At 44.0% G+C, this 17,533-nt stretch overlaps 1 protein-coding gene across 10 annotated transcripts in view; it reads left to right on the plus strand.

Annotated features, from left to right (window-relative positions):
* Positions 1–17,533, plus strand: part of RBFOX1 (RNA binding fox-1 homolog 1) — a 916,481-nt gene that overhangs the window by 781,734 nt on the left and 117,214 nt on the right. For all 10 annotated transcript variants that reach the window (XM_063934243.1, XM_063934244.1, XM_063934246.1 and 7 more), the window contains one exon: positions 1,240–1,279. In XM_063934243.1, the coding sequence (XP_063790313.1) occupies positions 1,240–1,279 (40 nt within the window). The remainder of the gene's footprint in view (positions 1–1,239; positions 1,280–17,533) is intronic.

A 17,533-nucleotide genomic window follows, 5' to 3' on the forward strand; every position in this document is an offset into this window, starting at 1 on the left:
ATACAAATAGCAAGTTTTACCATATAGCACATACATATGCATTTTACATACCTATCACTGGTTCTGAATAGGACAGTGAAATGGGCTGAAACTGGGCAGCAACACACAAGAGATGTGTCTCATGGGAGAATCATTTCTGTGTAGATGTTCCTGATGAATCTATTGCACAATGCATGTGGCTGCAAATGGCAATAGCAGTGGTTAGGATAAAATCATTGGTGGTACGACTTCCCGATTGAATACAAACAGATTCCAACATAAGGTGAATGGAATCTCGCATTAGCATAAAGTAGAAAATCAGGTGATCGTGACTTCACAATTTTTTTTTCACCACTTAGAATCAGGTCCTCAGTGTTTGCTGAATAAAGCTATTTGCCTAGCCCTAGGTCATAATATAGTACATGCTATCACATGTTAAATACCAGTAAAAACAGGTGAATGCAAAATGCCTTTTTTTCTACTTAACAAAACACCTGATTCAGAGATGGACTTCTCTTGTGACTGTTGCTGCAGTCGCAGCTGTGATAATATGCAAATGCTAGTATCAACCTTTCCCTGGTGCACAAGCACTGAGACGCCCACTTTAAGCATCTCTGCATCCTGAAACACCTCTGACGATTCTTGACATGCCACCATTGGCACACCAGTGCATGCACCATTGTCACATGCAGCTGCCCCGTGGCCGGTGCAGTTTCCCCATCTGAGTATGGTCTCTGTGAAAGTGCATCTAGGAAGATGGCCAAATTCACAGACACATGCACACTGCTATAACACGCCCCCAAGATGGACATTATTTGCATTCACTTCAGGCCACCTCCCAGTCACTGCCCAAGAACACCCTTCACTGTGCTTCTACATTTCTGATACTGTCACCTTTGTGCATACGCTCAGGGTACTGTATGTGCTGTCAGGGTTTTCTGAGATTTCTGCACATGCACAATTGCAAATAATCGATCAACTACATGAACATTGGTATAGTGTGCAGTTTGTATACAACTCAGAATCAGACCATATGTAATGAGCAAAGTGAAAGCCAGTATAGAACAGAATGGATTATGTCATTACAGTACTACACAGTTCAATGCAAGGAATGTCATTCTGCACCTATCTTAACCAATGATAATGTAATTAATTAATCTCAAACCTTGCTTCTGTGTCAAATGAAATTGTTTTCAAGGATTTTGGTGGCTGTATAATATTGTACCCTAATGTGTGTTTTTATTTGTGTGTATTGTGCAGCGTTGTTTACCAGGATGGATTTTATGGTGCAGATATTTATGTAAGTATCTATTTGCATGTTTTTCCTTTTCCAATAAAACCAGTTAATTTCCTTTATGTGCATGTTATCCATTTATGGTAATACAGGAATGGAGGTGGCATTGTCTATGGATAATATCTAAAACCAGGTTTTTTATTTTTCCAACCCAGAAATATTAATTCAAAGTTAGTTAACCTTAGAGAAAGTATTTGAAAATGTTCATTTTTATAATTTTTAATTGATAATTGAAAGCTTTTATTTATTCCTATAGTTACAGTCACTTCCTCTGTATTTTTTGAGCACTGGAATACTATGTATTAGATTATCTCATATTTTAAATATGTATGGTTTAAGAGTATCACTACGAGTTATTCAATTTTAGGAGACTCGTGTTAATTGACTTTGAGCAGCATGATGCAGTCTTCACTTATCCCAATCAAAGGGGGTATTCAATTGTTTGAAAAGTCAGTTGGGTGTCTGTTTTTTCCTATCTAATAGACAAGAAAAAACAGACACCCAACCGACTTTTCAAACAATTTAATTCCCCCCAAAACCTTATCTGTATGACCCACAATCCTCAAATTATCTAACATTCTGCTTATTCTTGACTTTATCCTTTTGTAATTTATCAGTAAAGTCAGTCTCTTTTTAAAATAATGATGAAATTGTAAAGAGGTGGAGCTAATGCTAGTTGTCATAACAGACTTAGTATATATACCATACCTCCCTACATTTAGTGCCTTGAAAGAGGGACTTACTCACAGACCACAACCAAAAAGGGATGTGGTCAGTAAAAAGGGGGGCATGACTTCACAGGAGTGCCGCTATCATGTTCAGCGCCTCCCTTTTTGCATCAAAGAGAGGGCATGGCAAGCACTCTGTGAGCTGTTGGCATGCCCCCAGTCCCTCTGCCTCCTGTGAATAGACGCTCTGCCTCCCAACTGCCCCCCCCCCCCATGTGGGACACTGCAGCCCATTGGTGGAACAGTGGGACAGTAAAAAAAACAAAAAAACTGGACTGTCCCACGAAAATTAATTGGGAGGTATGCATCTACTGTAGCTATCCAATAATCTTGTTCTCCCCAATTGGTTTCAAATAGATATGTGTGCAGATTTGGTTTTAGCTATAAATCATCATCATGTTTTAGTTTTGGCAAAACCACCACCCTCAAGTGTTTTGGTTGCATTTCAGTTCAGTTTAAAATTGATAAGAAAACAATATTCATTGCTAGAAATCAATGAAACAGTTAAAATCATGTCATTTTTGCAAAACAAAGAATTCAGATTTTAAATCCGAATTCCTACAAACGAGACTATTCAAACTGGAACTTTGTTTGGATTGGATCTCATTGGGGTATCCAGACCAGGTTTTTGTTTGGTACAGATTTACAAAATTCAATTGAATTCAGATTTCTGGAGAAACAAACTACATCTTCAAATAAATATTACATTGTATACCCAGCTGCATATCTCTGTCAGTCATGGATATTTTATATAATTAAGAGAATGCTGTGTAAATAGCTACTTTGTCCCAATGTGTTGGTAAACTTTAATAACCTTTGTATTTCTATTAGAGATGAGCGGGTTCGGTTTCTCTGAATCCGAACCCGCCCGAACTTCATGGTTTTTTTCACGGGTCCGAGCAGACTCGGATCCTCCCGCCTTGCTCGGTTAACCCGAGCGCGCCCGAACGTCATCATGACGCTGTCGGATTCTCGCGAGACTCGGATTCTATATAAGGAGCCGCGCGTCGCCGCCATTTTCACACGTGCATTGAGATTGATAGGGAGAGGACGTGGCTGGCGTCCTCTCCATTTAGATTAGAAGAGAGAGAGAGAGAGATTGACCTGATTTACTGGAGCTTAGGAGTACTGTAGAAGTGTAGAGAGTGCAGAGTTTACTAGTGACTGACCACAGTGACCACCAGACAGTGCAGTTTTATTTAATATATCCGTTCTCTGCCTGAAAAAAACGATACACACAGTGACTCAGTCACATACCATATCTGTGTGCACTGCTCAGCCCAGTGTGCTGCATCATCTATGTATATATATCTGACTGTGCTCAGCTCACACAGCTTATAATTGTGGGGGAGACTGGGGAGCACTGCAGTGCCAGTTATAGGTTATAGCAGGAGCCAGGAGTACATATTATATTAAAATTAAACAGTGCACACTTTTGCTGCAGGAGTGCCACTGCCAGTGTGACTGACCAGTGACCTGACCACACTGACCACCAGTATAGTTAGTAGTATACTATATTGTGATTGCCTGAAAAAGTTAAACACTCGTCGTGTGACTTCACTTGTGTGGTGTTTTTTTTTTTATTCTATAAAAAACTCATTCTGCTGACAGACAGTGTCCAGCAGGTCCGTCATTATATAATATATACCTGTCCGGCTGCAGTAGTGATATATATATATTTTTTATATCATTATTTATCATCCAGTCGCAGCAGACACAGTACGGTAGTTCACGGCTGTAGCTACCTCTGTGTCGGCACTCGGCAGTCCATCCATAATTGTATACCACCTACCCGTGGTTTTTTTTTCTTTCTTCTTTATACATACATACTACTACATCTCTTTATCAACCAGTCTATATTAGCAGCAGACACAGTACAGTACGGTAGTCCACGGCTGTAGCTACCTCTGTGTCGGCACTCGGCAGTCCGTCCATAATTGTATACCACCTACCCGTGGTTTTTTTTTCTTTCTTCTTTATACATACATACTACTACATCTCTTTATCAACCAGTCTATATTAGCAGCAGACACAGTACAGTACGGTAGTTCACGGCTGTAGCTACCTCTGTGTCGGTACTCGGCAGTCCGTCCATAATTGTATACCACCTACCCGTGGTTTTTTTTTCTTTCTTCTTTATACATACATACTACTACATCTCTTTATCAACCAGTCTATATTAGTAGCAGACACAGTACAGTACGGTAGTCCACGGCTGTAGCTACCTCTGTGTCGGCACTCGGCAGTCCGTCCATAATTGTATACCACCTACCCGTGGTTTTTTTTTCTTTCTTCTTTATACATACATACTACTACATCTCTTTATCAACCAGTCTATATTAGCAGCAGACACAGTACAGTACGGTAGTTCACGGCTGTAGCTACCTCTGTGTCGGCACTCGGCAGTCCGTCCATAATTGTATACCACCTACCCGAGGTTTTTTTTTCTTTCTTCTTTATACATACATACTACTACATCTCTTTATCAACCAGTCTATATTAGCAGCAGACACAGTACAGTACGGTAGTCCACGGCTGTAGCTACCTCTGTGTCGGCACTCGGCAGTCCGTCCATAATTGTATACCACCTACCCGTGGTTTTTTTTTCTTTCTTCTTTATACATACATACTACTACATCTCTTTATCAACCAGTCTATATTAGCAGCAGACACAGTACAGTACGGTAGTTCACGGCTGTAGCTACCTCTGTGTCGGCACTCGGCAGTCCGTCCATAATTGTATACCACCTACCCGTGGTTTTTTTTTCTTTCTTCTTTATACATACATACTACTACATCTCTTTATCAACCAGTCTATATTAGCAGCAGACACAGTACAGTACGGTAGTTCACGGCTGTAGCTACCTCTGTGTCGGCACTCGGCAGTCCGTCCATAATTGTATACCACCTACCCGTGGTTTTTTTTTCTTTCTTCTTTATACATACATACTACTACATCTCTTTATCAACCAGTCTATATTAGCAGCAGACACAGTACAGTACGGTAGTCCACGGCTGTAGCTACCTCTGTGTCGGCACTCGGCAGTCCGTCCATAATTGTATACCACCTACCCGTGTTTTTTTTTTCTTTCTTCTTTATACATACATACTACTACATCTCTTTATCAACCAGTCTATATTAGCAGCAGACACAGTACAGTACGGTAGTTCACGGCTGTAGCTACCTCTGTGTCGGCACTCGGCAGTCCGTCCATAATTGTATACCACCTACCCGTGGTTTTTTTTTCTTTCTTCTTTATACATACATACTACTACATCTCTTTATCAACCAGTCTATATTAGCAGCAGACACAGTACAGTACGGTAGTCCACGGCTGTAGCTACCTCTGTGTCGGCACTCGGCAGTCCGTCCATAATTGTATACTAGTATCCATCTCCATTGTTTACCTGAGGTGCCTTTTAGTTGTGCCTATTAAAATATGGAGAACAAAAATGTTGAGGTTCCAAAATTTGGGAAAGATCAAGATCCACTTCCACCTCGTGCTGAAGCTGCTGCCACTAGTCATGGCCGAGACGATGAAATGCCAGCAACGTCGTCTGCCAAGGCCGATGCCCAATGTCATAGTACAGAGCATGTCAAATCCAAAACACCAAATATCAGTAAAAAAAAGGACTCCAAAACCTAAAATAAAATTGTCGGAGGAGAAGCGTAAACTTGCCAATATGCCATTTACCACACGGAGTGGCAAGGAACGGCTGAGGCCCTGGCCAATGTTCATGGCTAGTGGTTCAGCTTCACATGAGGATGGAGGCACTCAGCCTCTCGCTAGAAAAATGAAAAGACTCAAGCTGGCAAAAGCAGTAGCACCGCAAAGAACTGTGCGTTCTTCGAAATCCCAAATCCACAAGGAGAGTCCAATTGTGTCGGTTGCGATGCCTGACCTTCCCAACACTGGACGTGAAGAGCATGCGCCTTCCACCATTTGCACGCCCCCTGCAAGTGCTGGAAGGAGCACCCGCAGTCCAGTTCCTGATAGTCAGATTGAAGATGTCAGTGTTGAAGTACACCAGGATGAGGAGGATATGGGTGTTGCTGGCGCTGGGGAGGAAATTGACCAGGAGGATTCTGATGGTGAGGTGGTTTGTTTAAGTCAGGCACCCGGGGAGACACCTGTTGTCCGTGGGAGGAATATGGCAGTTGACATGCCTGGTGAAAATACCAAAAAAATCAGCTCTTCGGTGTGGAGGTATTTCAACAGAAATGCGGACAACAGGTGTCAAGCTGTGTGTTCCCTTTGTCAAGCTGTAATAAGTAGGGGTAAGGACGTTAACCACCTCGGAACATCCTCCCTTATACGTCACCTGCAGCGCATTCATAATAAGTCAGTGACAAGTTCAAAAACTTTGGGTGACAGCGGAAGCAGTCCACTGACCAGTAAATCCCTTCCTCTTGTAACCAAGCTCACGCAAACCACCCCACCAACTCCCTCAGTGTCAATTTCCTCCTTCCCCAGGAATGCCAATAGTCCTGCAGGCCATGTCACTGGCAATTCTGATGATTCCTCTCCTGCCTGGGATTCCTCCGATGCATCCTTGCGTGTAACGCCTACTGCTGCTGGCGCTGCTGTTGTTGCTGCTGGGAGTCGATGGTCATCCCAGAGGGGAAGTCGTAAGACCACTTTTACTACTTCCACCAAGCAATTGACTGTCCAACAGTCCTTTGCGAGGAAGATGAAATATCACAGCAGTCATTCTACTGCAAAGCGGATAACTGAGGCCTTGGCATCCTGGGTGGTGAGAAACGTGGTTCCGGTATCCATCATTACTGCAGAGCCAACTAGAGACTTGTTGGAGGTACTGTGTCCCCGGTACCAAATACCATCTAGGTTCCATTTCTCTAGGCAGGCGATACCGAAAATGTACACAGACCTCAGAAAAAGAGTCACCAGTGTCCTAAAAAATGCAGCTGTACCCAATGTCCACTTAACCACGGACATGTGGACAAGTGGAGCAGGGCAGGGTCAGGACTATATGACTGTGACAGCCCACTGGGTAGATGTATGGACTCCCGCCGCAAGAACAGCAGCGGCGGCACCAGTAGCAGCATCTCGCAAACGCCTACTCTTTCCTAGGCAGGCTACGCTTTGTATCACCGCTTTCCAGAATACGCACACAGCTGAAAACCTCTTACGGCAACTGAGGAAGATCATCGCGGAATGGCTTACCCCAATTGGACTCTCCTGTGGATTTGTGGCATCGGACAACGCCAGCAATATTGTGTGTGCATTAAATATGGGCAAATTCCAGCACGTCCCATGTTTTGCACATACCTTGAATTTGGTGGTGCAGAATTGTTTAAAAAACGACAGGGGCGTGCAAGAGATGCTGTCGGTGGCCAGAAGAATTGCGGGACACTTTCGGCGTACAGGCACCACGTACAGAAGACTGGAGCACCACCAAAAACTACTGAACCTGCCCTGCCATCATCTGAAGCAAGAAGTGGTAACGAGGTGGAATTCAACCCTCTATATGCTTCAGAGGTTGGAGGAGCAGCAAAAGGCCATTCAAGCCTATACAATTGAGCACGATATAGGAGGTGGAATGCACCTGTCTCAAGCGCAGTGGAGAATGATTTCAACGTTGTGCAAGGTTCTGCTGCCCTTTGAACTTGCCACACGTGAAGTCAGTTCAGACACTGCCAGCCTGAGTCAGGTCATTCCCCTCATCAGGCTTTTGCAGAAGAAGCTGGAGACATTGAAGGAGGAGCTAACACGGAGCGATTCCGCTAGGCATGTGGGACTTGTGGATGGAGCCCTTAATTCGCTTAACAAGGATTCACGGGTGGTCAATCTGTTGAAATCAGAGCACTACATTTTGGCCACCATGCTCGATCCTAGATTTAAAGCCTACGTTGGATCTTTCTTTCCGGCAGACACAAGTCTGCTGGGGTTGAAAGACCTGCTGGTGAGAAAATTGTCAAGTCAAGCGGAACGCGACCTGTCAACATCTCCTCCTTCACATTCTCCTGCAACTGGGGGTGCGAGGAAAAGGCTCAGAATTCCGAGCCCACCCGCTGGCGGTGATGCAGGGCAGTCTGGAGCGACTGCTGATGCTGACATCTGGTCCGGACTGAAGGACCTGACAACGATTACGGACATGTCGTCTACTGTCACTGCATATGATTCTCTCACCATTGAAAGAATGGTGGAGGATTATATGAGTGACCGCATCCAAGTAGGCACGTCACACAGTCCATACTTATACTGGCAGGAAAAAGAGGCAATTTGGAGGCCCTTGCACAAACTGGCTTTATTCTACCTAAGTTGCCCTCCCACAAGTGTGTACTCCGAAAGAGTGTTTAGTGCCGCCGCTCACCTTGTCAGCAATCGGCGTACGAGGTTACATCCAGAAAATGTGGAGAAGATGATGTTCATTAAAATGAATTATAATCAATTCCTCCGCGGAGACATTGACCAGCAGCAATTGCCTCCACAAAGTACACAGGGAGCTGAGATGGTGGATTCCAGTGGGGACGAATTGATAATCTGTGAGGAGGGGGATGTACACGGTGATATATCGGAGGATGATGATGAGGTGGACATCTTGCCTCTGTAGAGCCAGTTTGTGCAAGGAGAGATTAATTGCTTCTTTTTTGGGGGGGGGGTCCAAACCAACCCGTCATATCAGTCACAGTCGTGTGGCAGACCCTGTCACTAAAATGATGTTTTGTTTATACAACATAAGGGTGGGTGGGAGGGCCCAAGGACAATTCCATCTTGCACCTCTTTTTTCTTTTCTTTTTCTTTGCGTCATGTGCTGTTTGGGGAGGGTTTTTTGGAAGGGACATCCTGCGTGACACTGCAGTGCCACTCCTAAATGGGCCCGGTGTTTGTGTCGGCCACTAGGGTCGCTTATCTTACTCACACAGTCAGCTACCTCATTGCGCCTCTTTTTTTCTTTGCGTCATGTGCTGTTTGGGGAGGGTTTTTTGGAAGGGCCATCCTGCGTGACACTGCAGTGCCACTCCTAGATGGGCCCGGTGTTTGTGTCGGCCACTAGGGTCGCTAATCTTACTCACACAGCTACCTCATTGCGCCTCTTTTTTTCTTTGCGTCATGTGCTGTTTGGGGAGGGTTTTTTGGAAGGGACATCCTGCGTGACACTGCAGTGCCACTCCTAAATGGGCCCGGTGTTTGTGTCGGCCACTACGGTCGCTAATCTTACTCACACAGCTACCTCATTGCGCCTCTTTTTTTCTTTGCGTCATGTGCTGTTTGGGGAGGGTTTTTTGGAAGGGACATCCTACGTGACACTGCAGTGCCACTCCTAGATGGGCCCGGTGTTTGTGTCGGCCACTAGGGTCGCTAATCTTACTCACACAGCTACCTCATTGCGCCTCTTTTTTTCTTTGCGTCATGTGCTGTTTGGGGAGGGTTTTTTGGAAGGGACATCCTGCGTGACACTGCAGTGCCACTCCTAGATGGGCCCGGTGTTTGTGTCGGCCACTAGGGTCGCTAATCTTACTCACACAGCTACCTCATTGCGCCTCTTTTTTTCTTTGCGTCATGTGCTGTTTGGGGAGGGTTTTTTGGAAGGGACATCCTGCGTGACACTGCAGTGCCACTCCTAAATGGGCCCGGTGTTTGTGTCGGCCACTACGGTCGCTAATCTTACTCACACAGCTACCTCATTGCGCCTCTTTTTTTCTTTGCGTCATGTGCTGTTTGGGGAGGGTTTTTTGGAAGGGACATCCTACGTGACACTGCAGTGCCACTCCTAGATGGGCCCGGTGTTTGTGTCGGCCACTAGGGTCGCTAATCTTACTCACACAGCTACCTCATTGCGCCTCTTTTTTTCTTTGCGTCATGTGCTGTTTGGGGAGGGTTTTTTGGAAGGGACATCCTGCGTGACACTGCAGTGCCACTCCTAAATGGGCCCGGTGTTTGTGTCGGCCACTACGGTCGCTAATCTTACTCACACAGCTACCTCATTGCGCCTCTTTTTTTCTTTGCGTCATGTGCTGTTTGGGGAGGGTTTTTTGGAAGGGACATCCTGCGTGACACTGCAGTGCCACTCCTAAATGGGCCCGGTGTTTGTGTCGGCCACTTGGGTCGCTTATCTTACTCACACAGTCAGCTACCTCATTGCGCCTCTTTTTTTCTTTGCGTCATGTGCTGTTTGGGGAGGGTTTTTTGGAAGGGCCATCCTGCGTGACACTGCAGTGCCACTCCTAGATGGGCTCGGTGTTTGTGTCGGCCACTAGGGTCGCTAATCTTACTCACACAGCAACCTCATTGCGCCTCTTTTTTTCTTTGCGTCATGTGCTGTTTGGGGAGGGTTTTTTGGAAGGGACATCCTGCGTGACACTGCAGTGCCACTCCTAAATGGGCCCGGTGTTTGTGTCGGCCACTACGGTCGCTAATCTTACTCACACAGCAACCTCATTGCGCCTCTTTTTTTCTTTGCGTCATGTGCTGTTTGGGGAGGGTTTTTTGGAAGGGACATCCTGCGTGACACTGCAGTGCCACTCCTAAATGGGCCCGGTGTTTGTGTCGGCCACTTGGGTCGCTTATCTTACTCACACAGTCAGCTACCTCATTGCGCCTCTTTTTTTCTTTGCGTCATGTGCTGTTTGGGGAGGGTTTTTTGGAAGGGCCATCCTGCGTGACACTGCAGTGCCACTCCTAGATGGGCCCGGTGTTTGTGTCGGCCACTAGGGTCGCTAATCTTACTCACACAGCTACCTCATTGCGCCTCTTTTTTTCTTTGCGTCATGTGCTGTTTGGGGAGGGTTTTTTGGAAGGGACATCCTGCGTGACACTGCAGTGCCACTCCTAAATGGGCCCGGTGTTTGTGTCGGCCACTAGGGTCGCTAATCTTACTCACACAGCTACCTCATTGCGCCTCTTTTTTTCTTTGCGTCATGTGCTGTTTGGGGAGGGTTTTTTGGAAGGGACATCCTGCGTGACACTGCAGTGCCACTCCTAGATGGGCCAGGTGTTTGTGTCGGCCACTAGGGTCGCTTAGCTTAGTCATCCAGCGACCTCGGTGCAAATTTTAGGACTAAAAATAATATTGTGAGGTGTGAGGTATTCAGAATAGACTGAAAATGAGTGGAAATTATGGTTTTTGAGGTTAATAATAATATGGGATCAAAATGACCCCCAAATTCTATGATTTAAGCTGTTTTTTAGGGTTTTTTTAAAAAAACACCCGAATCCAAAACACACCCGAATCCGACAAAAAAAATTCGGTGAGGTTTTGCCAAAACGCCGTCGAACCCAAAACACGGCCGCGGAACCGAACCCAAAACCAAAACACAAAACCCGAAAAATGTCAGGCGCTCATCACTAATTTCTATGTATTTTCATTCTTAAATCACTGCATAGTACATACTGAGGAATTTTCATTTGTAGTTTGTTATGATGTAATCCAAAAAGACTTTTCTAGATGCAGAAAATTATATGTAATTAAAGTTTAAATTTGTATAGTGAGATTGACCCCAGATTTGCTTAGAATGTACAACTCAGCATATGGATAATCTCTAACTACCTTGATAAGTTATTTTGATTATATTTTGTGGTGAACTGATCGAGACTATTCATGACATGGTAACCAGCTCCCACTGTGTGCACTGTGTACGTTAGGTGTGTTGTGCACATGCTCTCCACAGCATTGTTACTTTGGAAATGAATGATACAGTACTGTTTCTCATAAACTACTGATATCACACACAGTCTCTTTCATGCAGCATTTCACAGGCTGTCAAAAATGGCCTTCCTTGTTTCTATATGCCCTACCTCAGCCTAAGTAATATATGTACGATAACCAGGGGTCAGAGAAACATATGCTACAGTCAGGGCTGGGCATATGATTCTCTGACCTCTGGTTATCCAGCCTCATGTGATTGAGGCTGAGTGAATAAAGTGTAGCAATAAGGAGATCCCTGATACAATATCAATATAGTGGCCACATCTAGATCAATTTTATATTTAATTTAATCATATAGGCATTCTATATATGGTTTTACCAAAGCCACCTTTTATGGTGTCATGTTAAACCGGCTGCTAATTTCTCCATTTGCATTCTAAATATATATATATATACAGGTTGAGTATCCCATATCCAAATATTCCGAAATACGGACTTTTTTGAGTGAGAATGAGATAGTAAAACCTTTGTTTTTTGATGGCTCAATGTACATAAACTTTGTTTAATACACAAAGTTATTAAAAATATTGTATTAAATGACCTTCAGGCTGTGTGTATAAGGTGTATATGAAACATAAATGAATTGTGTGAATGTAGACACACTTTGTTTAATGCACAAAGTTATAAAATATATTGGCTAAAATTACCTTCAGGCTGTGTGTATAAGGTGTATATGAAACATAAATGCATTCTGTGCTTAGATTTAGGTCCCATCACCATGATATCTCATTATGGGATGCAATTATTCCAAAATACGGAAAAATCCCATATCCAAAATATCTCTGGTCCCAAGCATTTTGGATAAGGGATACTCAACCTGTATATATATATATATATATATATATATATATATATATATATTTGACCACTAATTGCCTCTTTACCAATGACCTTAGGTCAGTTGACATTTATATTTAAAAGAAAATAAATTCCTGAATCTATCCCTGCAGGATTGGAATTACAGTAAGTAGCCATAGCTTAACTGTGAGGAATATTGAGATGTGGTAGGAGGTGCGACATCATGTGCAAAGTACCAATTATTGGTACACTGTGCATGTGCAGGACCCGTTCTGCATGTACCTGAATGGGTCCTGCGATTAAGGTAGAAGGACAGTAGCAAACTGTCAGTAATTAACACTCTGCTGCCATCCTGGGGGTCAATGACGGCCTCCATTTGTGAAAATGGTGGAGCGTCACCACCGTCTAGCGGGAGGAAAGAGGCCAAGGATATGATGCTGTGTCCTAGGATGCAGGTCAGATCACTATAGCAGCAAGAGGTGTCTGTTTTAATAGACAGCTCCTGCTGCATCACCACCATACAGTGCTATCACTGCTGCTTCCTTGCACTGCTGCTTCCAAGGGAGCAGCAGTGATAGCACCTGTGTCCACATCTGAATCAGGCCGTGTATGTACAGATGAGTCCTTGCATAACTTATCCACAACTGTTAATAGTTGCGGGTTGTTTTCTATTAGTTGGTTGCCCACGGCTGTGTGCACACACTGCATGCTCAGCCGTGATCCATAGGATTTCATGGGTGCGTACGCTCCCATGAAAGGTTCACATGTGGGCACAGCTAGCTGCAATCATAATGTGGCTGCATGTGCGACCTGTTCATGGAATGAATGAGCAAGGACACACCTGGTAGTAATAAATGTATGCACATTTATTACATACACATAATACTGTTTGTAGGAGGGTGAAATGAGACACATAGGGTGGAATTCTATTCTTTCCCCCCTTTTCCACACCCATTCTGTTTATGCATTGTGGGGGCATGGTATCATAATTTCAGCTGGCACCCAACCCTTCTACACAGCTAAACCTGATTACTATTGGTGCGATATGCGCAATAACAGTAATAATTTTAGAAAGGAGATTGGGCGTGATATATTATTTGAATACCACTCTTTCAGGATGTATCTCCAGTTTGATAATTCTAGGTGAAAAAAACTGTTGCTTTCAAACAGAGAAGGGGGAACCAAGGACTTAAACCTATCCTCCAACAACTAATTGACCGAAACATAAAACTACCAGGCTGGGTGTTCTTCAACATCCTGTTGACTTTTTCTTTGTTCACCTAAATTAAAGCAGTACAACATTACATATTACAGTCACAGTAACATAATGAGAATTATACCAACAGCCAACCTTTAATGGAAGCCTGACTACTGATAACCTACTCTCGGGTGACAGCGAGTTTTCCATTGAAAAAAAATTACATATTGCCTAACCAGAGCTTCTAAACTCAAACCTTAAAGCCCTTTCTTCCACTCACCTGGTTTTTGTGGCCAACCACTGCATTTATTGGCAGGATGACATGTAGGGCACAGACTGAGCATCAAGGCTTTTTCCTGGCTATTTTATTCCCTGGTGTCAATGATACTGGGACCTAATACCCACTGCAGAACTCAACTAGGGTCAAAGCTTCTAATTTACTTCATATATAAATCACTGCTAAGTGTAATAGGCCCAATGTCAACTGCTCTACATATATCCATGTGAGGTCATAGACCATACCTTCTTCTATGAGTGATTCAAGTGCACTCACTGGTCTAACCAGCATGGCTCACTGGCCAGTATTGTAGAGACCTAGGGAGAGGTAATAGGATATAGGCCTGGCGCCTATCTGCACACTGTCAGGTTCTTGGATTATTTGTGTGCCCAAGGACTGGTACCTATACTGCATTGTATACCTATACTATACTGATTATATGGGTGAAATTGCTATGGAAGTCTCTGTTATAGAGATGTAGAACTGATTAACACTAAGAAGAAATAGAAATGAATACTTGTCTGTAATAATTAGCAAACCAGTTTCTGGACACTTGTGGACTGTATATGTAGTGTTTAAACAGTAATAGAGAAGTGATAATATAGTTAGGAAGGTTCCTTAATGGAATAACCAGCCTGGAACCGGAAAGGTGACTGGTCTGGGACTGGTATTGGAGCTGGACTGGAACTGGGAGTTAACCAGACTGGGACTGATACTGAAGCCAAACAGGAAATAGAATTGGTATTTGGGCTGAATTGGAACCACAAGGTGACTGGATTGAAACTAAGTAAATAGGAGACTCGGCTAGGACCAGCCTGGCTACATCCCAGGCTGAGACTGGCTATGCTAGTTACCAGGCTGGGATTGGCTGTGATGCCTGACTGGAACTGACTATGCTTAGTGTCAGGCTGGGACTGGCTGTGCTGTATGTTGGGCTGGGACTGGCTGCTGGATCCCAGGCTGAGATAGGCTGTTGGATGCCAGAGTGGGAGATGCTGCTGGATGCTGGGGTGAGACTGACTGCGCTGAGTGCCAGACTGGGAATGGTGACACTAGATACCGAGCTGGTATCAGTTGAAGGATGCCGGCCTGGGACTGGCTCTGCTGAATGCCAAACTAGGACTGGTGAGCAGGCTGGGACCAGATATGCTAGATGACAGACTGGGACTGGTAACACTGGATTCAGGAGTTTCACAGTGTATAATAGAGGACCACTAAAGTGACTGAACTGGAAGTAGTAAACATGGTAGCAACAGCAGAACAGAACAGAGCTGACATCTGAATAGAACAGGCTGGAAACTAAACTGCTGAGGTTAGTAGTGCTGTAGATCATTTCAGGGCAGGAAGCTTCATAGGTGAAAGCACAATTAGGTGAGAAACATGCAGCAGCACAGGTGTTAATACAGGTTGAGTATGGGTGACTTGCAGTTGGGATACTGCCGGTCACCATACCAATGCCGGGATCCCAGTGTTTAGATTTCCGGCAGGGGGGCAAGCACAACGAAGGCCCTTTGCAGGCTTGCTGTGCTCGCCATGCAGCAGGCTCAGTGGCTCTCTGCACTTGCCACAGGCTCTATTCCTACTCTATGGGTGTTGTGGACACCCACAAGTTGGAATAGTCCCTGTCAGTTGGCATGCTGACTGTTGGGCTTTTCACCAGGCAGGATTCCGGTGTCGGAATAGTGACCAGCAGTCACATAACCACATCCCATTTAAACAAAGTCTTAATAGTGCAGAGCTTGAGGCATAGGTGATGTTGCGAGGTGAATGGAATGCCAGTAGTGTAAAAAACAGGGAACACAGGAAACCCAAAGGTAGTAGCTGAAGCACTCAGCCAAGCTGAGACTAGGGAGCTCAGATGAAGCTGCAATGCAGAGCGGAATCCCAAAAATGCGACTAATTCATCTGGCACTGAAGTTGTGCAGTGGAAAGGTTTAAAAACTGTAGACTGTCCTGAGTACAGATAGGCTGCAATGATTATGTGGATCAGTGTAGGAACCAGATAGGTGCAGAAGTGATGACATGATGAGAGTCATTATGGCTGCACCCATGCTGTGCTGCGCCTAATCACAATGTCAAACTGCAAGCAGAAGCAATGCAGGGAATGACATGCAGAGGGTGATCCAGGAGACATGGCATGCACAGAGAAAAACAGCGAACATCAGGATGCCACATGAAGGAGGTGAGTTGATCCAGAGGATTGATTCATGGCACATGTATTAAAGCTGGCTCTTGTGCCTTTAGTGTTGTCAGTTGATGCCTGCTCTTAATTCACTTTATGACTTATGCCCCAAAGCATTGGTAGTCAGTGGGGCTTTTAAGAACACAAGCTCTACACTTGGGCCTTACCTGTTAACCATCCTTAGTGAGCAAAGAGGGCATCAAAGAGTAGTTATGTTGTAATGGTGTACCATTTGTACATGCCTTTCCTTAACAGGGTCTGCAATGCTCAATGTGATCCTCAGCTTTTCAGACCCAAACTTCTTAACTCATGTTGGTCTTCACCAGAAAAGCAAGGGTATTAAGCATCAGCTCTTTTGCACAAGAGTCCCCTACTGCAAAGAACTTAGGAGTTTATCTTCTTCTTTGCTTCTTGTATTCTTCTTAGTAACATCCTCTGTTTTCTTCTACACTTTTCACTGTTCCCTCGCTGGTATTGAACTGAACTCACTTCAGTTGTACTAGGTAGTTTAAATTGGTAGGGTAGTGATGGGGAGCTGCAATTGGTCATCATTGGCTTAATTGTTGGCAGAACCTGACTGACTTGCTGGTAGAACCTATTACAAAAGACTGTTCTCTGATTGGACATGCCTAAGTCTTTTTAGTTTCAAGTGCTGAAATACAACAAATAATACTCACCAGTAGTATAGAAGAACATGGCAATTTCCAGTGAATAAGTCCAAGATTCCTTTCCAGCAACATCAGACACCTTACTCAGGTCTAGGGAAGTCTTTTCTCCTCCTCCACGTACAACCTGGCCCAGCGTTGAGTGCTGTTTGTCCAGTTGGTACAAATCTTGAGCAAGTGTAATTACAAACTATTTTCAGAGCAAGTACTGCTTACTATTGAATGCTTCACACAGACATACACATGCAGAAACTTTACAATTATTTTTAGGGCAAAGCTGCACTCCCACCTCTCTTCTCCTCTCCTCTCCTCACATCCTTAAATCGTTTTTGTTCACTTTATATGAAATCCCTTTTCAGGGTAAAAATTTGAATTCCTCCTGTAGAGGTGAGGAGCAGTGTTAGCCTTTAATTATATAGGATATTACAATTAGATTTCAAACAGAAATAAGACACTGATTTAAAATGTACTGCATCAAAACATATTTCAGTCAGAGAAAAGATAATTTATACACATTGTCAAAAATCCTTTTTTTCAATCTTGTATCTTAATGCTGAAATTGTACATGATGAAAAAGTTTTAGCTGCAAGAGTAAAATAACTTCACATTCAGAGATTTAATATCAATGCCTCATGTTTAAGCACTCCATTAAATATTGAATATGATTTTGCAATTCTATTGATTTTCTTATCAACCTTTGTTGAGGAGTGTATGTTATTTAATTTTGCATTCCCCACAAA

The sequence above is a fragment of the Pseudophryne corroboree genome, chromosome 7 (genome assembly GCF_028390025.1).
Source record: "Pseudophryne corroboree isolate aPseCor3 chromosome 7, aPseCor3.hap2, whole genome shotgun sequence".
In the NCBI taxonomy this organism is placed as follows: domain Eukaryota; kingdom Metazoa; phylum Chordata; class Amphibia; order Anura; family Myobatrachidae; genus Pseudophryne; species Pseudophryne corroboree.